General features: G+C 40.4%; 1 protein-coding gene across 1 annotated transcript in view; it reads right to left on the bottom strand.

Moving 5' to 3' along the window:
* The window catches only part of pappaa (pregnancy-associated plasma protein A, pappalysin 1a), a 104,127-nt gene extending 86,158 nt beyond the window's left edge, over positions 1-17,969 (bottom strand). The window contains exons 1-2 of the mRNA XM_072372143.1: positions 16,812-17,969; positions 8,864-9,968 (exon numbers count right to left, since the gene is read on the bottom strand). Coding sequence (XP_072228244.1) covers positions 8,864-9,968; positions 16,812-17,202 — 1,496 coding nt within the window. The 5' untranslated portion in view covers positions 17,203-17,969. The remainder of the gene's footprint in view (positions 1-8,863; positions 9,969-16,811) is intronic.
* Between the last annotated feature and the right edge of the window lie 7,226 nt (positions 17,970-25,195).

Raw genomic sequence — 25,195 nt, 5'->3', positions numbered from 1 at the left:
CCGTTCCTATAAAAAATGGAATTATGAGCAGAGTAACTGTCACAGCTAACAAAACTTAGGCTGAACTGATAAACTAAATCTGAGACTTTAAGAGGAGGCAGATGGTTGTCAATAAATAAGAATGACCATAATTCAAAACAGACAAGAAGATGATTCCACTGAGCTGCTTTCCAAGTAAACATATAGTTTTGCTTGTATTCAGGGCTGAATCAAATAGTGCTTCGTTGGGGCTTTATTGTTGGGTTTCAGTGACTGATGACCAATTTAGAAAAACAGTTAAGGCCAATTTGCATAATCATGGTCATTAAAATTTGTTACAGTGAATGTGAGGTTGTTTACATAAATGTTCGTGAACAAGACTTGACCCCATATTAAACCTCAAGAAACCTCTGAGAGTCATCATCATTACATTAGCTAAATTTATTCCTGCTGGTGTGGGGGCGATCCTTTTGAAAATAATTCCATAATTAAGTAGATTTTAGACTTTAAAGAGAGGACTGGTTTGCATGAACTGGTTGACGGACATGCATGGGAATGTGAACGAGTGCTTGTGAGGAGCCTTTAATAGAAAGTATTCCAAAGAGTTATACCTCTAATCTCGTGGGTAAGGGACACAGCTGAAAATCAACATGGGATGCTTTCAATCTTTGGACTCTAAGGCAGCAGTTTAATAACGGGAAAACTTTGTCTGTGAACACAAATGAAGGTTAAGGCTCTGTCATGCAAAGAAGAAGCTGTAAACAGTATACTGGATAGTGTAGTGGTATGAGTGCCACCTTTCATGTGGGATCTGGGTTCAAATCCCCTGCATAAAAGGTGCTGTCTCCAGTAGGTAGGGTCCTTAGGCAAGACCCCCTTACCCTATCTGTAAGTCACTTTGGATAAAAGTGTCTGCTAAATATATAAACATAAAGTGGAAAACTGTTCTGTGGTCAGATGAATCCATTTTTTTTTTAATTCATTTTGGAAATCATGAAGGTCTCATGCTTCCGAATCAAGAGGTGAGGGGCCATCAAGCTCGTCACCAGTGCTCAGTTCTAAATCATTTGAGGGGGGTGATTAGTTTCTATGATACTGGCGATTTGCACATCAGGAAAGGCACCATGCATGCTGAAAGCTATTTGCTGTCTTCCAGATTGTCTTTTTTTAATTCTTTTTTTTTCCTTTCATATTTCAGCAAAACAATGCTAAACTGCATACTAGGTCTAGTACAAAGGCATGGCATCATAACAGAAGAGTCCAGGTGATGGACTGAACTGCCTGCAGTCCAGAGCCACGACTGTGTGAAGAATCATATATCAGACAAGAATAGGACAACATTCCTCTTCCAAAGGTCCAGCGACTGGTCTCCTCAGTTTTAACAACAGGCTGCTGCAACCTCTGTTTTTTTTTTGGATCTGTTGCTGCTGTGAAATTCAATATGAGCCAAGGTTTTTCATTGAATAGTCAAAAGTATCACTTTAAACATTTGATCTGTTTTATATTTTATATTGTGAATAAAATGAGAATGAGATTTGCAAATGATCACATTCTGTTTAATGGTTTATGGTGACATTTTACACAGCATTTATCAGCAAAGAAGAAACTGGGGTTGTAAATAGATGTTTCATTCCGGAACTTAGAATCTGCAAAATAAACTCATTAAATCCAAATAGATTCCAGAGTGACAAACACGGTGAATAATTCACGCTTGGTTGTCTTACACACACATATTTGAGGTCTTACAGTCTTACAATAGGCTTGACTATATTCAGAAACATGCTGTACTTCTTGAGTCCCTGTAACAGGATTTTCTTTTTTTTTTCTTTTGCATTTATCTCTTAATATGACTAGCATTTAAATCCTCAAAGGATTTCAGTTCAGCCAGTTTCATGTCGGAGACTTCAATTAATTGTTCAGGTAGTCTGATGTCTCCCTATCCATGACATAATGTTTTGTCTGAGGCCCTGGGAGTAGTAACTAATGATTGCAATCACTCAACATAATGAGATATCTTTCCAGCAGCGAAACTGTCATTCATTTTATGAACACATTTTCTCTGTGAGCCTGGCTGGTGGTCCTGGCAAAGAGAATCAACAAGATCAGTCTTCTTGGAAGAATCAGTAATCTTTTGCATATGCTGAGATGATAGTTTATTCTATTGCTTTGGCTTTAGGAAGGGTTTGGAAATGTACACTCAGTGGATACAGAAAGATGAGTTAATCAGAACGAAAAAACATGACATTGGGCTCACTCACAAATGGAATTTTCTTTGGATATTTTAATCAATTTGTGTGACCCACTTGCCTTATATTTTGCACTCATATTTTGCGTATCATCATAGGATTGAGTACACAGAAGCTAAACTCTAGTTTCCTTCAATAAAGTAGTGATTTCATTCACTATTCTTCCTTGGTCTGAAGTGTTCTTTCTAGTGAGACACTAAACTGTGATGTCACTGGGACGTTTATGCATTCAGTCAGTGGTTTATGGTGAAATGATGAGTAAAATATGGTTTCCTGTGCATGAAAAGTCATTGCACTGAAACTCCAAGAACATGTTCCTTTCTTTTTTTTTAACAGTTTTATTTGCTTTGATATAATAGTAGCAACATTTAAAGAGAAATTTCAACAAGGTGGTGTGTCACACATCCACCCATCCATTTTCTATGCCCAATTAATCCAACGCAGGGCCTGGAGCCTATCCCAGCTGTCATCTGGCGGGGGTAGGCCCTGGACAGGTAGCCAGTCCATCACAGGTCACTCGTGTAATTATTTTATATACAGTAAACAAAAAATGATGATGATGTTTGTAAAAATCCTCGTGTTAATTATCCTGCCAACAGTTCTGGCATTTCATTCAATTATGTGCAAGAAATGTAAGAGCAAAGGTTGCAAGAGCAAAGGTTGATTTTTGTCGAGTTCCATATCACTTTTGTCCAACTTAAGGGAACTGAAGTAAATATAAAGATAAAAGGAAAAAATGTCAACGACTCATACCTTTGTAAAGCACCTAATCCTGGCATGTGCTATTTTATATTTACTCAATGGCTTAATGGAAATGAGGTAGGTTTACCCATGTTTTGAACTGCTCTGATGCTGTAGATTTCCTACGAGTATATGGTTAAGTTTATCACTGGACACACTGGAAATATAAAACTACTGTGCTTATTTGAACTGTCTTATGAGAAACTGCTCTCATTAATACAGCCTGTGACGTGTAACGCGGTTTACGATTAATGACTCTGTGATAACATAAGAGCAGGAGGGAACAGATTTGAGAGCTCTTGATTACAGCTTAGCTGGAGCAGTGATTGACTGAGTGTTTCAAAGTTAAGCTACTTTGTCTCTATAAGACAACTTTAGTTATTTCAGTTAGATTAATTGGAAGTGCTGTTATTTCAGCTGCAAATGTTCCACTTCAAGTTCCAGTATTGGTTAAAGAAAGTTTCTGCTAGCATAGATGATCTACCTGCCAAATGTCACCACTTGATAGATTAACTCAATGCTGGTAATCTGTCAACAGCATTTTGTTTGTTTTATTGGTTTTTTTTTTTTGCATGCACATTGTTGCAAGCTTTGAAAATGTGTGTTTGAATTCTGGGGTTCAACTGGATAAGTAAAAATGTGCTTTTCCTTAAATCTGTTTATGTTTGCCACAAACAAATCTTATTTTGTCTGGTAATACTGTGGGATGTCCCGTGGCCAGGGCATAACGAGTAATACGAACCTCATTGATGGAATTGCTCTATTTAGTTTAGTAGCATGCTTTTTGAAAAACATTTCAGGCCAGTTTTTTTTTTCTTTTTTACTCTCTTTTTTTAAGTTATCACCTTGTTTTGTGTCACCCCATCTGTTACAGTTCAAATTAATTCAGCAGGAAAGCCCTAAGACAGGAAGTCAGATCTGCCAGGGATGTTGTAATAACCAAAAGCATGTCAGTACTTATAATACCATGCATTAAAAATGATCTGATCAGGTTACCATGGTGACAGTGACCTGATGAACTGCATGGCCCTTCATTGCTTACACATAGCATTCCTGTTTTAAACATAATAAGGATAATAATATCAATATTAATAACACATTGAACACTGCAGATGCAGAAAATACTCACAGCTACATTACGAGACCTGCACCAACTTGCAACAAGCCAGCTGCAGACATTAGCAGTTATTTGAGGGGTTTGGTTGCATTTTGGTTAATAGTTTTTCTGTGTTGAGTTTGGAAAGCAAGTGTCCACACAAAAATATTAAAATTAAAGAGTAAAACCATATTTTCCCATAGCCTATGTTCAATGTAGCCTGAAAGAAGCAGTTTAAAAGCCAGTAGCACTCAGGTTTGGCAACGTTCTGGAAGAATTCTGACCACCGAGATTATTTTCCCACAACAACAACCCCACTAAGGTTACCACCAATGCAATTCCACACGCAGCGACACAATATGTTTTCTAACAGCTTCACTAGCTTTGTTAAGGAAGTCTGTCTTTGCCCCAAATCATAAATAAGATAAAGCGCTGCTTCAGGAAGATTCAGCACTTCCTCACTAGGTGTTTTTACACAAAGGGTACAGTGTAGCCCCGTGTTCTCCTCAACTCTGTGCAAGAGCAACAGAGGACATTCACTGAGGCCAGGTTTAAGAGCAGAGAGAGAGCAGATGATATAAGGTCTCTCTTCCTAATAATTTCAGGAATTTCATTATTTCCTTTGAAAATATTTGTCCAGAGTTTTTGGACACGCGTGAGGGGGAAGGGGTCAGGGGGGTTTTGATGCTGAAATTATTGAATCAGCAAAGAGTAGGAGCAGCACTTCTACAACTGGGTCAAAATCTATCCAGTCATTTACTAAAATGTTTGTCCCCATAACATGCAAGAGAGGATTCAGAGCAAGGAAATGTTGGAGAAGTTTATCAACTATGGGAAAGAAAATGTTTCTGGTGGACATTTGTTTCTGATTTCAATGGTATCTATTGAGATGTTGGTAAAGATCTTGTAGATGTTCTGGTAAGCTGCCACTGTAGTAGATCAATATCCAATGACTTCATCTTGAGGGTGTTTTGTTGTCAGAACAGTTTGGACCCTTCAAACATTTTGTCTTTCTGTATGTCTGCTCACATCTCACTCAAAGCTCCTTGCCAATAACCCTTCACCCTGCTTTACCCTGCCCCTGGTGTTCTCTCTTGCTCTCACATCCCTTGACAAATTCCCCATCCCATAGCCCCTTTTCCCCATTCTTGTCTCTCATCATACTTCTTTTTTTTTTGGAAAAAGAAAAGAGGGAGAGAGAACTTAGATGAGCCACTTGGGAAGGCCTGGATTTTCCATGCATTTAAACACACCACTTTTTAAACATGTCCTGGGAAAGCAACCTTAAAAGACTTTACAGAAAGATAAATATGAGCGAGGGGGGGGCATAAAGAGGTAACGTGAATTCAGAAAATCGATACTTTCTACAATAAAGCATCTCTGCAGGGCATCTGTTGCAGGATGACCCAGGGGTGCGCAAGGCAGCCCAAACTGTCGTATTAATGTTTTTATATCTGATACATTTTAAATGGGGGATTATGACTTCATCCATTTACATCCACATATAATTCATATAAGCCAATAAATTTGCCTCGTATACATATGTCTAGGCCAGCAAAGTGTGGAAGCTGGGGTGAGCTGGCATGGTAATGACTGTCTCACAGCCAAGAACACTTCTGAAATTGGAAGGGGCCCTCGACTCCCCTGTCATCAAGTCGGTCAACACCACAGCCCCTAAACCCATCATTCATCTCTGGCTTTATTACTATACTTGCACTCTCCTCTTTAACCTTCCAGCTTAGTCCTCTGATTACTCTTCCACTTCCAAGGACGACACGTGCATGAGAACTGTCGTTGAGTTTTAAAAAGCACATTCTATACATATATGGAATGGACTAACGGATGGCCCAAATGCTTTCTTACTCTCCCATAATATGATGAGATAGATGCTCTTTATGGAGTCTCAGACTGAACTCACTCAGTTTTGGCAGAAATGTGCAGACCTCTTCATTAGCACCCTCCCTGACTTCTGAACCACAATTACTTCACCGTTGCCTTATCAGCTGAATTCCCTGGTGTGTCATATCTTCAAAAGACCACCAGCACTATATGGCTACATATTATGCTATCATAGCCAGATGCAACTCCCCTGCATTCCAGGAATGGCCTAAGTAAAGACCCCCACTCACAATATTTCCTTCAGTACCCTAGTTATGCAGAATTCCAACGTCAGACTTCCACCTACATGAATGCACAGGTGAGACTTTGACAACAGGTGTTTTTATAAGGCTCAAGAGGAAGTGCAAAGTCCTGGTATTTATGCCCAAGCACTCCATTATGTTTTATGGGTTGGGGGCTTAAGGTTTAGATGACCAACTGTAAAACACCCAAGTCATGGGTCTTGGAGATTAGCTCCCTGCATGCACTAAGTTAAAACACAGCAGGGAGAAGCGGGTGAATGAAAGACTTAAGGTGGTCCATCCATTAACCTGCCATTGTGAGGATATTGAGGGGGATAGAAAGATAGAGGCCAGGGGAAAACAAATGACCCATTAGCCCTTGACAGTGCCAGACCAACACTCCATTTCCAATATCTTTCTTGCAAAGTTTGTGTATCTATCTTGCTGTAGTCTGGGAGGTGTTTCCAAAGTATTTTGAATTTACGGTGCTCTCAAAAACTTCCTCATGGGCTCCGTTCCTGTATTATGGGATTGATCTTATCTCAGGCTGCTCAGGAGTAACATTAATCAAACAACTTATTTGGAGCGGTGTTGGTTTTCTACCTCCCTACACAAAGAATGAGGGAATTCTTACTGTAGAAAAATTAAACACAATTTCAGATATCCTCCGCTCCAGGGATATGAAAGCTTTATTATACATCAGATAACATCAAATATCACCAAAACCATAAGATGTGTCAAAACCAAGGGTTGTGAAAACAATGCAAAGTGTTTTCTCCATCCAGATGTGGATTGAGGGAAGAATAAAGGTTTGGGGTTATTATCAATGGTATTTTCAGAGGAGAGACCGCTGCAGGACCGCAGAGCTGCCAGTGTCCTCCGTCAGCCAGATTTTTGAAAACATTACATGTAAGTGGTAACAGGCACAAATGCTGCAAAAATAAATGCAGGACCTCGCAACCATTGTTCCCCTGCATATGCAGAACATTGTTCATCCAGAATTCCATAATTAAGGAGGAATGTCAAACTGTTTGTAGTGCAGCTCCCTGCAAGTCTCTCCAGACATACCATAATCAAAGCAAAATAAGCAACCACTTGGAGAGATTATATCTATTTTTTGGACTGAGAAGTCTCCTGTCTGTTTCTTTCTCACTCTTGCTGGTATCCCTCCTTTCACAAGCCCATCTTTCAAATCCCCACAGGGAGGTTCAAACGCAGCAGCATGTACATTCACCAATGGCCGATGTCTAAACGAAGTAGCGAGCTGTCACTTGATAAATGAGTCTCTGATGATGACTAACTTGGAAAGGATTTGGTGAGAATTGAGATATGGAAGCAATGGAAAACCCACCTGCTTTCCCTTCTGATGTTGTTAATTAGATGTCATTATCGAGGTATTTAAGAATCATTTTAAACAACAGGTTAGTGCCAAACAGACTTCTGCTTCTAGCTTAACTGAGATTGGAAACAGCCCTCTCCTTTTGATTCATGCTAACAGAAAGACCCAAACAATCCAAACTAGTACTAGTAATCTTTTCTCTATTTCATTTGTCCTCATATAACAGTGCAAAAATTGCTGACAAATACACATGCATTTTTTTTAAGGCATATCCACAAAGACCCCCTGTGTTGTCCACAAAAATGTCTCACTTTACTGTGTTGAGATTCAGTGTACCAAGAGACAAACAATCCTGCTATTGGAGGTTTGGCACAAACTTTATTACAGCAAATTCCAGAGATTTACTCTCCTTGCCAGCCTTTACTCATCATGTGCAAACCACAAATGTAGTTACCACAACAACAAAAATCTGCATGCATTTGTGATGGCGTCTGTATAGTCCTGAATTGACCATAAAAGATCCCTTCACCTTGTTTTTTTTCTGTGCATGGCACCCTGACATCTTCAACACTGGTTCATTCACTTGAAAGCTACTCGCAATGTTTTTCCCAGAGAACTCTTTCAAGTAGCCATGCTTAAGGATCAATGACTGCCTCCCCAGGACACATATGAGAGCGTTTGAAGCGATTCCCTTTGCTCCCAGAAACAGCCTTACCAGTCTCTGTTTCTTGACCTCTAATTGCCCCTACACTCTGTTTAACTTGTCAATCCCTCCAAACCAGCTCCCTTCAACAATCAAGCCAGCTTAATTAAGACCACTAGGTAGAGGACACACACAGAAGGAAAAGGTGGGGAGAGTTGTTGAAAACTGGACACAGAAATGAGCGGTTTGGCTTCGACATTTGCAACCAGAAAAGTCATCTACTTGCGTTTGTTTTGCCCTGCTTAAGTGCGGAACACTGATTGAACCAGGCCAAGGCCAGATTGGACTAGCTGCCCCCAGAGGATTTCCCCGGCCACACAAGCTGGGAGTTGGGTTACACGCAGCCTAAGCCCAAACTGTCAAGAAACAGTAGGGCTAGATATTTAAAAAAAATCTTTCTTCAGTGACACATGTATGGAAAGAGTTGCTGTTTGATTGAAGTAAAGCATGTGAGGCTATATTGTAGAGGTGGTTTACCAAGATTAGTCCACCATGTCAGCCAAAAATATTCATCAAGTGAGGAACAGCAGGTCGTGGTTGATTGATGGATTTCAGAACCGTTTTTTTCTATCTATTTATTAAAAGACATGGAATAAAAATGTGGAAACAAAACGCAAAATGTGAAGAGAGCAATCTTACTTGTGTGGAGAGGAGCGGTTGAAGCAGGTCTTGGTCACATCCGTCACGCTGGGGTTGCAGCAATCGCCAGAATCATAGGAGAAGCTTTCCCAGTTACATTCAGGATCACATATACCATTGCCTCTCTTTTGTTCAGGGCAGCGGCTCCGACGCCCAGATACACAGTCACCTGCATCGAAGCCTGTAAGCGGATGATTGCATTCTGGATCACATGCATCATCGCCAACTCTGCTGATATCACAGTTAGCGAGAATCAAGCGGTTGCGTAGGGAGGAATTGGTCACGTTCTGAACACTGAGCTCCCAGGTAATATTGTAGGGGCTAAAGGCATCATTAAGCTGTTGGTGCTGCAGAACGATCTGGTGGTCTGATACAGTTGGCTTTGTCCTTGCATCATCCCAAATATTAATGACGCGATATCGCACTTTCTTTGGCCGGCGAAAGGTCCAAAGCTGGTTGTAGTTTTTGATGACCTCAACATTGTCACACACCGTTTGGCCACAAGCTGGAGGCTCCAGTGTTGTGTCTAAGAATCCTTCAGCATTTCCAACTCCAACACTGCCCAGGACACCTTGTCGTCCACCTCCTCCTTTCTCAGGCTGAGGAAAACTACCATCTTTTACTGTCAACCACTTGCGGCCCGGATGCTCAAATGTTTCACGAATTACCAGCTGAGGTAGATCTTGGGGGTCCTCGTGACCCTGCATATCCCTGATGATATCCCTCTGTCCTCGGGCCTGCCTCCATAGACCCACCCTTTCCACTGCCCCCCTGTAATTGTGATTCAGTGCATTCCCCCCAATCATTAACACTTTGCACTTTTTGGTCAAATTACTGAAGACATCACCGGACTGCTCCCGACTAACACCAACTTGGGCCCCATTGACGAAGAGCTTCATGTACACGCCATCGTACGTTATTGCCACATATGCCCAATGGTTGGGTATGTAACGAGCGTTGGAGTGGATGGAAGTCACTTTGTGGGCACGGTCTGTTTTAAGAGAGAAGAAGAATCGAGGGTCACGGTTCCCATGTTCACTAACTGCCTGGATGCCAAGCAGCCAGCCTCGGTCGCTGGAGGCATAGAAGCATTTGTCGTACAGGCCTGAAGAGAGAGTGAACAAAAGTAAATTAATATGTGAGTACCTTCATCACCATTATTAAATGAGCATGTGAAAAGGAAAGAAAAGTGAAAGCGTTATTGAAAGTTTGTTTCTTGGTTATTTGAAAAAAAGAGCAAGGGAACTATGCATTTGTTAAACTAGAGTAGACTGTAGATTACAACACATTTCCTAAATTTATCTTTTTTAAAGGAATTTTGTGATTTGCACTGTATTTATTCATTTTAAGGGCTAATTACATTTTAGTATATACATCTTTCACATCATTTAGATCATTCTGGATTATTCTAAAGTTTTTTGGAGAGGAAACAAATAATGTTGGTAGGATTAAGAAGCAAATGCATTTTTTAAATTTATGTCTAAGAGGGTGTTGTCCTAGAAATAGGGTTAAAGTGTATGTTTAACCAAAAAATACCCAATGGAAATGTCTCCTGTATATGCTTTTTGTGAACATTGAGCACATTTAAAGTCTTTCGTGTAAACCTCACTTGCCAGTGGGGGTGCCAGCAATGGCTAGTTTTCTGCTAAAGCTCTGTTTTTGTAGAGGCACCAAAACACCTTTTTCCTGTTTCCCTTGGACTGCCTATGTCAGCTTCAGGATGGTAATGTGTTTTCACTTCTTAGGGGATTGCTGAATGCTAACTGTTTGTTTGTTTAGTGCATGTTGAGGTACATATGCACAGGCATGAAAGTTCACATCTAGGTATGTGTGTTTGTTAATGTGTGCTCATGTCTATGTGCATATATCCATAAGATCCTGTCAAAGTGTGCAAAGATTCCAGAGCACTTTCAAATGTCTTACAAGGTCCACTTCAGCATGTGCAAATCTGTGTATTCACAGGTGATAGAGCTGAACTCCACTCTTGAAGCACTTCATGGCTTTCAGGTAATTATACTTATCCACAAAGAGACACTCAATCTATGCCCTGCACACCCAGCCCCCTAAGGATAGGAAGTGTTCTTTGCATTTGCTGTCAGAATCTGTGCTTGAGATTCTTGTAAATACCCTACATATCTGTCTCTGCTACCTTTATTATGATGTGACAGCTGATTATCACAGTGATGATCACATCTTTGCTTTAAGTACGTGTCCACTCATATGCCTTTGTTCCCCATCGATTAGGCTACCTGAGCCAGCAATAAGTGGTTGGCTAATGGTGATTGCACAGACATCTTGCTAACTTTGACCTGGCACACTGCAGTATGCATTCATTAACTTGGTATTTCAATGGACTAATGTTCAAAGTGTGAGGGTTGGGTTCAGCATCAAGGTCAGTCTTCTGGTGGATGACGTTTTCAAGCTTTCCACTACACTGAAAGGAAAAAGCCTTCCATCTGTCAGCTAGTGCACTCAAAGCTAAAAGGTGTGCTAAAATGCTAGTAGGGCTCCTAGTGTAAACAGCTGTCATAATTCTGCCATGCTCAATTAATCTAACACACTACACTTTTCCAGACCTAACACTGAGACCGCTAGGGCTCGCACAAACACACCCACACACACATATGCACATACTTATGAAGACAAGCGTATATATACACTCTCATGAACAAATATACACGCCCATGTGAGCTGATAAATTGAAGCACACGTTTGTGTTCACGCAGAACACACAGAGGGCAAAAGCACTGTTCCTGTCAGGTTCAAAAGCAACCTTCCTTGCTTTTGCCATTCGTCTCCTTCCTTGAAAACACACTCAGGAAAAAAGGCAGAGTAAAAAAAACACACATACACACACAAGGAAAAATGTCACATGGACTTGATAAAAAGCAGGGAGGAAAGGAACAATGAAGACTCCGTTTACATTTGAACTGTTCTGGATCAGAGTAGTCAAGAAAGGCACTTTTCATAGTCATACTAAAGTGACCGACAACAATTTCCGTGAGTAGACCGGAAAATTCCATTGATACTTTAAAAGCAAACTTAATGAAAATAACAAAGATATCAATTTGTAAAAAATGTCATCCTGACACTTTGAACATATGACTTAGCTGTCAACCTTCACCATTAATTTGAAAAGAATTCGGTTAAAATAAGTCACAAATGTCCTGCCAAAAGCTGCACTTGAACATGTTTTGGAAAGCCAGATGACTTTGAGTAAAACCACTTTTCCTCCACTGTTATTCATACTTTGAAACTGTGATCTCTGAAAATCTAATCATTAAATACAAGAACATTCATGAGTATTTTGGGTGTTCAACAACCCTCCTTATAACGCTAATTAAAGTACAGTAAAGCACTCAGTACATATATTACACTTTGTTTTTAAACCCTCTTCAAACTGAAGCATAGGTCATTAGTTATGAGCTTAAGATTACTCATCTATGGCTTAGTATCACAATTACTTTTATAAAACAAGAACCCTGATTCTGTTTTTGAGAACCAATGAAAAGACAAGCTGGAATTGTACTTGAATGTTTTTCTGTGTAACGTCATGCTGGGTGAAAGCACTGAGATATATCCATTATCAAAGCAATTATCTGCCAACGTCTGCATATAATTGCTTCCAGTGGCTCACGGAAGAGTACCTCTATTTCTTTTGTGATTTATTTTCCTCTTCCTTTGATGCGGGACAACCCAGCATGACCCGGATACAAGGGCTAATAGGGCACAACAAAGTATGCATAACATTTGGACACAGAACTTGATGTACTGATTGTGGGATTGAGAGTGATAGTGGTGGTGTGAGTAAAGGTGTTTGTGTGTGTATATTCTCATACAGTTAATTTGCTTTTAAACTGGTGATCGATTCTGAACGCATGAAACAATCTTACTCTGACATGACAACGTAGAACAGAAAACTGCTTTTCTCAATGACCTCTCTTCCTTATTTCTTCTTTTTTGTTCATTTTAAAACGGGTTAAATCCTGCACCTGTCGACGATGAAGGAAGAGCAAACTGTGGTGCAGTGGGGCTTGAAAGTTTGGAGCACTTGGGAATTTTCTGTAATAATGTGAGCTAAAATATTATTGGATTTTCACAAAAGTGTGATTTAAGAAAAGAAAATGTAAATAATGAAACTTATCACAGGAGTGTGTAACTAATAAGGATCACTTCAGAGCAAGGCCAGTATCACAGTAGCCAAGTGTAACCTTCAAACCACTAATGGCCTTTCTCAGAATCAGGAGAGCATCGCACAGTAATGGTGTGCATGGTGGGGCTGCTAAGAGAAAGCAATTTCCCTCCAAAATTAAATCTGCAGGCTGTTAAAGCTGTCAGAAAAAAGTTTTAGTGGACACTAATATAGAGCTTTTGGTTTAAATGGCTTTTTGTTTTTAAAAAGGAAAAAAAAACACTCAGTTTCTGTTTGAGCTTCCCATTCCTATCTGTAAAACATGATAGTAGTCCTATCATGGTTTGGGCCTAATTTTACTGCATCTGACGTCTTGCATCAACTGATGGATCAGTGAATTCTGAATCCTGAACAAAAAATGTCAAAACGTCTTTCCGTTAACTAAATTCCAAAGAAAAGTGGGTCATGTGGAAACAATAACCCCAAGTCCACTACTTATCCCGTAAAAGAACGGTTAATAAGGAATAAAGTTGATGTTTTTGAATGGCCATTATAAGTTCTGACCGTAATCCAATAAAAATGTTGTGAAAGGATCAGAAGTGACAAATTCACAAACATCCTGAAGTTGTTTTGTACGAAAGGATGGACTAAAATTATTCATAGCTGATATGCGGAATGGATGAACGTGAAGTTGCAGTTATTGCTGCAAAACAGGGTAACACCAGATACTGACCGCATTTCCTCAAAAATAAAAGGACCAAGTGTAATATTTATGTCCCATTTGTTTAACTGAGTTTTATCTCTCTATTTTCAGGGCTTGCAGGAAATTTCTGACGATATTTTAGGTCACATTCATGTGAAATGAAGAAACGTGGAAGCACCACTTTCAACCAGTGCTTTTATAGTCCTGAACTTTCTGTTATCGCCTAAAAGCATCTTTAAAAGACAAGTGATCAAATCTGCTCAATCCCTCCTGGGAACTGTTCAACACACACTCAGAATGTGCAAAAAAGCCATGTTGCTCCACGGCACAAAACGTAGCAGCTTTTCAATTCGGACAAAGAAATATTGTAAAATGATCCCACTTTCTGGGCTCAAAAATCGTCGCAAGCCGATGTGCGGCTTTCAAAATCACGGGGTGCTTAAGTTTTTGATTGTGAAACAGTCAGGCATGAGCAAAAATGGTAAAATGACGAGATTTTCAAGGTTCCAAAAATGTTACATTCCTACATTTTCATTTGCAGACTGTAGCATGGCTATGTTGTCTGAAAAAATTAAACGGACACTAAAACTACGCTGCATAACTATGACATGAGAAGGTTGAATATGGTGTTACACTGTGGCACACCATGTTTAAGTATTATCCAATATTATCCAAGGATTTATCATTGTTCTTTGACACTGTCAGTTCAGTCAGTCAGTAAGGGTTAGGCATAAAAACTGACATGGTCGGGGTTTGATAGTAATAAATACATGGTTGTCATATGTTGGCATCACATCACATTAATGCTGCTCCATACAAAACATTGGGCAATGGAAAATGTTACTATGTCCTGTACCTTTGTCATGATGATACCACATTTTGGACTACCAAACAAACAAACCCATTACACATTTTCTTGTGAGACTAAAGAGAATTTTCAGATATCAAATGTAAACAGATTAACTTTACAGAATTATAATATAAGGGAATGCACGAATACAACGTTAACAGTTAGCAACTAAAACCCTCCTTAATAGCAATTAATCTTTCATTCATCTGTGGGAAAGAGGCAGTTTAAAGTTAGAGAAGTTTTCAAAATTGGTCATGCATTCAACTTTAAAGCTGTGACTGAGCTGACTGTTCAGCAAACTGCTCAGAAAGCAGCACCGTTAGGCAACATGCAACAGAAGGGAGAAACTGAATCCTGGAAGAGAGAAAGCACGAAAGAATGAGAAAATAAGAGAGACATAAACAGAGACAATGGTGGTCAAAAACAACACAGTAGAAAAAAAAAAGGGAAAAAAAAAGCCAAACAGCTGCTGCAAATAACACCGTGCTTGGATCAAAACAAGGGGATGGAGCATTTTTTGAGGCACTGAGATTTTTGTGGTCTGAATTAGATTTAAAAGATTAGGCTCTACTGAATTTGTTTGATGGTCACATTTGTTGTCTTTAGGTCCCCTCTCTGGTACTCTGATGGCACTAAATCTTAAAAATGAACACATAAGATTATGCATGAATAGTAATCTCTTGTCGGGAGGAACCAGTGCAAAGTGGGGGCTGGGCACAGCAACAACAACAACACCTGTAGAAAATACTGTATATCTGTACAGATCGTCACATTATGTTAGGATTGTGTCAGGGAGTTGTTTTTTCAGCTTTTTGGCCAACATGGTGGTTGACGTTTGTGTTTTTATGATGCTGGATTTCATTATACTGTACAGATGTTGCTGTTATCATGTCCATCCTGTGTGAAATCTAGGAGTCACTCAGGTCACAACAGACCCTCTCAACCCCCTCTCCTTCAGTTTGAGACTCTTACAAGGGATTTGCTTTGCAGAGTAGGCCCCAGCCAACTGGCAAGCACTTCCTAAAAGTGTACTGTATCTAAGTACACACACACCGACACACACAAGTGATTATTTAAGTGAACTGAGGGGAGGGGTTGTTTTGAGAGTCTGATTGAAAATAAGGGTGCAAGTAAATTTTCTGATATTGTTCAGTAAAGATTCAGTGCAGACTGGCACACAGGAGGCTGAGGGGGACAGAATTAATTACAATTCAGTTCAAAAGCAGCCAAAAGGAAGAAAAAAACAACTATCAAATGCCTGTATGCACAAATGCACCCGAGGTCAAAACAACTGATGCAGTTTTGACACCTTTGTGGTGCTCCTTTACACATGGCTGCAGACGCGGTGGGACAGACAGCAACGCGCACAGATGACAAGCTATCCGCTGACGGCATGGATCTGCTGAAGTCAGTGTGTGCAGCTCTGGGCAGAGATGCATCATATCTGATTCAGTCTTAAATTAGAAAATTCAGCGACGACGGTTTTTCTCACAGTTCTCTGCGCTCCACCGGCGCACATACACACGCAGCGCACATTCGCGCAAGAGGGGAAACCCTGGATGTCTCGGTCCCGTCTCGTAACTCCGGTAGCCAATCCAGAAGTGTCGATTTGGTGGTGGTGGGGGGCGGCAGGGGAGGGGAGGACAGGCAAGGGGGTGGGGGACACTCGAGCCTGCGGCTTGTGCTGCGAGCCTTGAGCGCCTCCACACACAAACCAACCTCTCTAGCTTTGTGCCTGACGTGACGTGCTCGCTCACAAAGTTTTGACCATTACATCATAGCTTTAAAATAGCCAAGTCGGCCCAGAGAAATTACACTTTACACACAGTGACATCAGCTGCCGGTCAAAAGATGCGGTAGCCTCTACCTGCTGCTCGCGTTACTTACGCAGATTTATGATCCTGACTCAGATTCATCATTATTCTAAAGTGGGGCAATAGATAAAACATGCACCTGTATTTTTAAAAAATCCCAATTCTAGCAAGTATGTTATCTCTCTTTGAGGTGGCAAACTTAAATGTGATCGCAATCTCCAGTGGATGCACTACCTAAAATATCCACTGTAGCTACTTTTCAGAGCATTACATCATTGTCTAGTCAGATAGATGAACTCATTTTCAACTCGCTGAAACTGCATGTTGCTTTGTTTGATAGACTGCATGACAATGGGATAAATCACCTAACATGATCTCGCCAGTTTGGAGTGTAACTAATAAAAGGAGTTTGGATGATAAAAGGATGGAGGATGTAAAGACAATCCTACCTGCAATCACTGTGGGCGATCGTTGACCTCCCTCCGGTTTGATCCACATCTCTAGAGTGAAATTGCCTCTGGGAATCTCCACGCCAGGCTTCAGCCGTAGCTGATCTCCCATACCGGTGAAATAGACAGCTTTTCCCCGGTCAGGAGAGTTTTCCTCCGTGTGAGAGGAGCGCCGGCGCTGGCGGAGCACCCGTCGCTCCAAGCCGGGCAACGAGCGTTTGCCCCGGGGCAGACGAGTGGCACAAGCCCCAGGGATGGTGGCTCTCGCCTCCCTAATGCGCACCAACTCCCTCTTGGATCTCCCCTTTCTCCGGACTGTCCCGCACTCTGATCCAAAACACAAGATGAGAATCACCAGGCAAGACACCCAGGGTGATGTCCAAAGTTTCATTTTTCGGGAGAAGAAATGGCAAAAAAATATTTAAAATGAGAGGAAAAAATAAAAGAAACAACTGAATAACTATATTTAAAAAAAATATGTCCACAATGATCTTCTCTTTGGGATCCTCTCGAGTTTTCCCCTCTTTCTTATTACAGCGGTAGAATGTCAAACCGTATAAACTGTCTAAATAAACCCATAAAGCTATGCTGTTTTTCCCTCTTTATAATGCTAAGCCACGACCCCCTCTCTTAAGCAAAACTACTCTGGAGACATTCAGGGGACACAGGAATATTTCATTCATGTATGTGTTCCACGGTGCCTTTTCAATGGGTCCCATTTAGCCAAAGGGATGACTAATAAGTAATCAATCAAGAGGGGGGTCCGGCCGATGCCCCCCTCATCCCCTTTAGACGGTAGGAGTTACTTGCAGAAATCCACAGTTGTCCGCCAAGCTCTTGTCACACCTTTTTGTTGTTTCCTTATCCTACCCGTAAAACAGCATAAGAAATGGCACATAGCCTATTAAATTCCAAAGAAAAGTGACAGCAAAGCGACCTCTCATATTTATTACAGAGAACAAGAGGCAAATGGTGGTCAAAAACGAAATCCAAAACTTCCCTTAGTCTGTGTGCCTGCACAAAAGTTGAAATGCACTATAATATCTGGTAAGGCGCAAGAGAGACACGGGGACAGAGAGCTGCAGAAGTAACCATCGCGGTCCTCATTGATTGCCTGAAGCAGATAGAGCTGCACTTGGAGGAGTCGGAGCTCGTCGTCCGCTTTGGAGGCAGCGACTCTCAAAACTCTTTAAAAGAACAAGTCATGTTTCAAATGTTCCGGAGCTGTCTGTGTATGTGTCTGTGTGTGCGCGCGCGCGTATGTGTGTGTGTGTGTGTGTTTTATAGTGGGAAGTCACACAGGTAGGCAACTCTCACTGACGGCAATCCTCTCTGTGGCACAGAGTGATAGGATGGTGTTTACGGAGTTTTGGAAGGCGTATATGTATCCCTCTAGCGGTTGCAGTTTAAACAATCCCACACTTGCACAAGTCCCACAATACAGGATCATTACCGTGCTCTGTGGATTTGAGTCGTTCTTTGAGAGAGAAAAAAAATTGAAAAATCCCATCTGAAAGTTGATCATGTTTGTAAATTTCTTCTGAAGCTCTCAAACCATACCACACACGAAAGCTTCCTGCACCATTCAATCTAAATAAATATTCAAATCCTTGTCGTTTCCGTTTCTTTTTTTTTTTTTTGTCTTGTTTTGTTTTTGTGTGGTTGGTTTCTTGAAAAGAGCGTTTCCCGAACCCTCTCTGGTCCCAAACCCTCCCTTTAAAGTAGTTAAGATATGTTCATGGAAGTATTAAAGAGGAACAACAACAGCAGAGCAGTTCCAGTCTCATTAAATTCATTCGATTGATCATATATGTATTCTGCTTTTGATTTTAAAAGCCACACTTTCATGTTTTTAAATAGAAAATTGCTAAAAAATAAAAAAAAAGATAAAAAGATTAAAGGACTAAAAGGGAAATAAAGCACATTGATGCAAGTTTGTGTTCAAATCTGGCCAACTTGGCTAATTTCACTTCGCAGTTGTGGCTCCTTTTGCCCTATTCTCACTTGTATTTTTGTCAAAGGTTCCATGAAAAAGGAAAATGCCAGGGATTTGTAAATTCCAGGTTGATTCACTCAAACAAACTGTTTACTGACCGTCACCTTTGACGGATGAGAGTTTCAGAACCACAGACATAGTCAAGTCAAGTCAAATTTAGTTGTATAGCACATTTCATGTCCAAAACAATTCAAAGTGCTTTACATAAAATAAAAGCATTACAGCGGGGAGTGGAAGAAGCTTTAAAAATATATACTAGAATATAAAGAGAAACAAATAAAATAATTTAAATGAATTAAGATGATTAAAAACAAGCAACAGTCGAGATAAGTTAAAAGATACTCTGCAGATTTCATACATAGACACATGAGAAAATAAATGTTTTTACCTGGATTTAGAAATTTGGTGACAGTTTAATCTCCACTGGCAGTTTGTTCCACTTGTTTGCAGCATAACAGCTAAATGCTGCTTCTCCAGGTTTAGTCTGGACTCTGGACTGGACCAGCTGACCTGAGTCCTTGGATCTAAGAGCTCTGCTGGGTTTCTATTCTCTGAACATATCACAGATGTATTTTGGGCCTAAACCGTTGTGGGATTTGTAAACCATCAGCAGGCTTTTAAAACCTATTCTGTGACTGACTGGAAGCCAGAGTAAAGATTTTAAAACTGGGGCGATGTGTTCAGATCTCTTAGTCCTGGTTAAAACTCTAGCAGCAGCGTTCTGGATGAGCTGCAGATGTTTAATGCTCTTTTTATGAAGTCCAGTTAAAAGACTGTTACAATAATCGAGTTTACTGGAGATGAATGTATGAATGAGTTTCTCCTGGTTGTTTTGGGAGAGAAAACCTTTAATTCTATTGATGTTTCTGAGTTGGTAAAACGCTGCCTTGGTGACAGCTTTGATGTGGCTGCTGAAAGTCAGATCTGAGTCTATCAACACTCCAAGATTACTAACTTGGTCAGTGATTGCAAGGGCCCGAGTCTCAAGATATTTAGCAATGCTACCAAACAGAATGATCTCAGTTTTGTCTTCATCTAATTGTAGAAAATTCTCTCTCATCCAGGTGGATGCAGCATCACAGAGCTTCGTAGGTCCTGAATAGAATGAGAATGCTATTTTCTCAGTGTTCACATCACTCTGAGAACATTTTGACACACAGAACAGAGAATCTTTTCACCTTCAGCAGCATTCACTCAGCTGGAATGTGAGTGTCTCCTCTCTGTTCTCCCCTTATTGTTTGTTGTAAATGTGTGTTCAGACAGACAAAACTTGCCACCTACCATAAAGAGAAAAGGGAACAAACATTAAATATTTACTCTGTTCTTCGTACGGCGTTGCGACTTTTGGACCACATATTTCCTTTTGTGTCCTGAGGAAGTTTGGGGGGGGGTGGTGACACATTGAAAGTTGCTGCAAGCACACTTTCACACAGACCACAGGTTCAAATCTTTTCACACAGGGGATAACTTTGTGTCCACACTATCACACACCTGATTGTTAACACGCATCCTCCTGTCAGATTTGGTTGTTATGGCAACTTTTTCTTCACGCTGAGGGTGTTTGTTTGTCTCGAACACCCCTTACTCCCACCTTTCATTTGAGTCCCAATGTTGCTTTGCAGACGTACCATCTTAACCTATCAGAAAGTAAAACATCTGTCAAGTCTTTTGGTTAAATTCTTTGCCTGTTTGGAGCATACATGCTGAAGATAGAGAACCTAATGTCTTACTGTCAGCATCATCTCTGGTTGGTACACTATGTGCAGGCTGCAAGGATTTGAAGGGAGTGGGGGTGGAGGGGTGGGGGATTGAATGACCTTTATGTGTGAAACATCCTCACATAAAGGTCATTCTCTGTTATGCAAGAAGATTGAGTTGAATTGTTTTAGTATATTCTTTCACCTGTCGCCCAACCCCTCAGGCAATGGACCAATCATCATGCTCAAAGTTCAAGCTGTTTTCTCCCCCTGACTCTTCTATTTGCCAGTGGTAAAGCATCACAATATCTCTCCCTTTCAAAACGGCCTGATTCCCAGTTATTAATGGATTTGATGATCCCGGGCAGGCAACATCCCATCTTAACCCAATGACCTGTGATGGTTCGTGTTCACACAGCCCCATGCGATTCTGCAAATCCCACTGTGCATCTGAGTTAGTCCACGAAAGCAGGAACCCTCATCAGAGAGACATCTTGCTAAGATCAAGTGGGGTCAACAAGGAATAAAACAGCTGGACAAACACAGACCTCTGATATTGGGCTTTGAAATGCAAGAATCTTTAAACGGTGACTGAGTCTGGTAATATAAGGTGATACAAAAGCTGAATAAGCGAGAGAGCATCAGCAGATTCCAGTGTGCACTTCCAAACAAAACATAAACTATACGTTTGGATTATGGCTATGGTATGGATTAATCTATGTTTACTATATTAATGATAAACTGCATGTGTAGTGTGACATAAAGAGCTATATCTGTAAGTGACACTGTTAGGATTATCTGCTTTTCGAAATCTGAAATCATGACAACACTTTTGCCCCCCCCCCACCCCCACCTCTCTTGCCACTCACTTTTGACCCAGAGAGATTACATCTGTGTGGTCTAAAAGCAATAGCTTGGTGAGTTGAGTCAAATATCAGCGCAGAGCTCATTAAATTCATACCTCGACAATAAATTCTGCATATCTGATGTCTCTTCAAATTTAGTTTTCACGAGCTACGGTTGTATCGTCAAAGTCCTCCCGTGGTGATGCGGCTATCGCTGTCTCCAGAACACCTCTGTATGGAGAAAAGGGGTTTCAGCATGCTACAATAATCCCACTATGTCATCCGAGAGACTGGAGAGAAGTGCAAGTCAAATGGAAAAAAAATAATCAAATAAATATGGTCCTATAATCCATTAATGCATCCAGCTTAATCTGTGACAGTGTGGCTGTTCTAGAGAGCAAAACCTAAATTCTTTGCCTCGTCTTTTTTCATGGATGATCTGTTGGGTGAAATGATACACGTTTGAGTGTCAACAGTGGTCACTGAAAAAAAAAAAAAAGCACGATGCAGGTTAGTGTCCACGGTAAATGTGTGTGAACGGTGAGTAATTGAGAGAAGAAACGTGACAACATGATTCCCCAATAGCGCCCCGAACTTTATAAGACGGTAGCTCTTTCTAGATACAATACCCATTAAAGCACTTAAATGTATAATCCCGTCCTGCCAACAAAGCGTTTGAATTTTCTGGAATTCCATTAAAAATGGCACGCATGCCGTTTCCCGTAAAAAGAAATCACTTCCCAGTAAGAGATGTGCTGACTAGATAGAGGTGTTGTTTGCTACTTTAGAGCAGAACATTGCAAAGATTACAGAAAATGTATATACTTACATAAATCAGGCTTAATCTCCTAATGCCTATGACAGCTGTCACTTATACACGCTTAGCGTGGAAGGCCAGCCGGTACAGACGAACGGTGGCATAGTATATATGGACACAGAAAATAAAAACTGCTATTTTATTACAATTTGATCATCAAAACATGGTCAGAGTAAAGACAGAGTGGTAACTAAAGTGAATTATTCTCTTGTGTGATACATGAGATCAGTACAAACTTTGATAACTATACAATGTGGATTACTTTATTTCATACCAAATAAACAGACTTTTTTCATCCTTTCGTGAATTCAGAACAGCAAATTTAAATCCATTATCTCAGATCATAGATTTGCCCAGATCAAAGCATGATGGGGAAGCTTAAATCAGGTAGCTGGTTGCGTTCAAGTTTTGCATCTGTGATGTCTTAACTGTTCCTACGTGCATCTTTTCCCCCTCTGCTGTGAAACATTACTTTCTCATCTTCTTCTTCCATATGTCATCTCTACACTCTGGAAGTGCATCATCAGTTATGTGTCGTAGGTCAGAGAGTGACACAGCGTGAGGGTGAGGATCAGATGCTGCTGTATTCAGACTCAGTCAGAAGCGGAGGAGTTTTTTTATAGGAGAATTGTTGGCACTAAAATTTCGACTTTCTTACTGAAACAAATGCAATCCAACAGTTTTAGAATGATAAAAAACAAGTTAAAGTTACTGAGCAACAAAGAGATTTTAAGCCTCTTTGTCACTTGACATAAAGGACAGTCTGAAAGAATCCAAGATGCTTCCAGGATGTGACGTTAGGACAAAACACAAAGAGAGACATCTTTTGTTGTTGGTATGTATTGTTCGGGGGAAAACACACATACGCATAAATTTGAAGAGCTTCAGGCTGACTTGAAGCTATGAACAAAGGAAGACACCTCTTCCGAGAGAAAGTCACAAATTGTCAAGATTAACGTTAGCAACAACTTGCTTGGATTATCCAGTATTTCCGTGATAGTGTTAAACCACATGGACAGAAGAACTCTTTAAGAACGAAATTCATTGATAAACTGGTCATGATGATGAAATAAATGATACATTATAAGTAAACAGACTGCATATAAACACCCTTCTAACAGAGAATAAAACAGGGTGGAGGTTCTATAATGCTGTGGTGCTGCTCTGCTGTTGCTAGCATTGGATACTGACTATATCAAATGCATGGTGAAATCAGAATCTTACTAAGGCATTTTAGAGTAAAATGCGTTTCCCTGCATCAAAGAACAAGATTTAAGGTAAAAAATCTTGGACATCTGAGCAGGACTATAATCTGAGACACACATCCAGCAACACAAAAGGACGGGTGTAAAGGAAGGGGTGGGCTGTTTCAAACTGGTCAATTGAGTCTTGACCTAAATCCCATTGAAAACCTTTGGAGAGAGCTGAAATTTGCCATGACGTAAATGCAACTTTAGAATAGCTTAAATATAGAGCAGAGGAGGAGTGACAGAGCCCATCACAGAGAGCCTTTTAGATGGCAACAATACATGTTAAGAGGCTGTCGATGTTAAAAAATTATGCAACAAATTTTAGCAAAGGCTGAAAGTAGCTGTGTCCAAAGTACATTTAGTCTTTGTAAACTTTTTTTTTTAATTTCACTGTTTTAATAATTTTCTTTTTTCTAGTCCTTCCTTTCCTTTATTTCTGTCTTTTTCAAATGTATTTGTTGTTTAGTAATTGAGAAGGTTTTTGACGTTCTGTGGTTTTTCTTCATCTTATTGCCCCCCTCAAACCTAAGTTGGACTTTTTTTCTTGTTTTAGCACAAAATAAATTAAATGAGCTTCAGTTGCCAAATGAATAATCACAAAAACTTTTGTCGGCTGGATGCTGAAGGAATACAGAATCATGCTAAACCCAACCTTATAGCCTACATAATGTAAATGTGTATGGGCAGTGTGTTCCTCATCATCCTCACATCCTGCATTTTAGTTGCTCTTGTAAGTTGTGCGGTAAACAATAACCCATTATGGGTCCCCAATGGCAACTGAGGCTTTCCCTTGGTTTAACTCGACTGCTTGTGGGGAAGAGTTATATGTGCAGGGGTGCAGAGTACGGCACAGTCAGCACACCATCGCTTACCACCACCACTGCCCCTCCGTCTAGACTGTAGAGCACGTCCATATGGAGATGGTTAAAAAGCTCATTAGGCTGCCTACTTGAAATACAGTTGCAGTGACGCTTGTCCATAAAAACACAAAGTAGGCTGGTCTCAGCAGTTGTATTAACCTGGTTGAGGCATCAAGCGCCTAGGACTGACAACAATTTGAAGCACCAACTAATGGCTGGGACTTTCCAAGAAATGAATAAGAACTGAAATGATTTCTTGGAAGATATCAGGAACTATTTGCTTGAGCTGGCTGATCCATTGGGGTGAGAATGACTAGAAACATATACGGCAAGTTGAATAGGATATGGCCCATTGGAAGAAAAATTACTCGGTCTTATTAAATGCATTTAGGGTGACCAAAGACTTGAGGAAATGAGTGCAAAGACCGAATTCAAGCAGTGCCCTTCCCCAATTCTCACAAGTGAATTTGCACATATTTCCAACTTACCCGCCCTTCTTTTGTACGAAATAGACTGTACATTGTGCAAGAACACGTTGGATAGTTTAAGATGAAAGGAAGTTCTTTCGACACTTACTGTGCAGTCAAGCAGACGTCACAACATGCCTAATTGACGCTTATTAGAAAACCTGATACAATGGGAAAATTGTTGGGTGCAAGGTTTTTTTTCCCCCCACAAACTGTGAATAAGAATATTCTTATGAATGTATTTATTGTACATTATTTATTTAAAGATAAAGGAATCTCAGATTTTATACCCAAGTTATTTATGTTGATGAAATTCATGTTAAATTTCAACATTGTGGAAAAAAAACTCCTTTGCAGACTGAATGAGTACAGCAACTCTCTCAAGCATAAAACAGGGAAACACACCATCACACATGGCAGATACAATGCAGTCACCAGCAGAGGCAACGCTG

The sequence above is a fragment of the Leuresthes tenuis genome, unplaced genomic scaffold (genome assembly GCF_036924035.1).
Source record: "Leuresthes tenuis unplaced genomic scaffold, fLeuTen1.0.hap1 SCAF_19, whole genome shotgun sequence".
In the NCBI taxonomy this organism is placed as follows: domain Eukaryota; kingdom Metazoa; phylum Chordata; class Actinopteri; order Atheriniformes; family Atherinopsidae; genus Leuresthes; species Leuresthes tenuis.
Note: the sequence above shows the minus strand (reverse complement) of the source record. Positions and strands in the feature narration are given on the sequence as shown.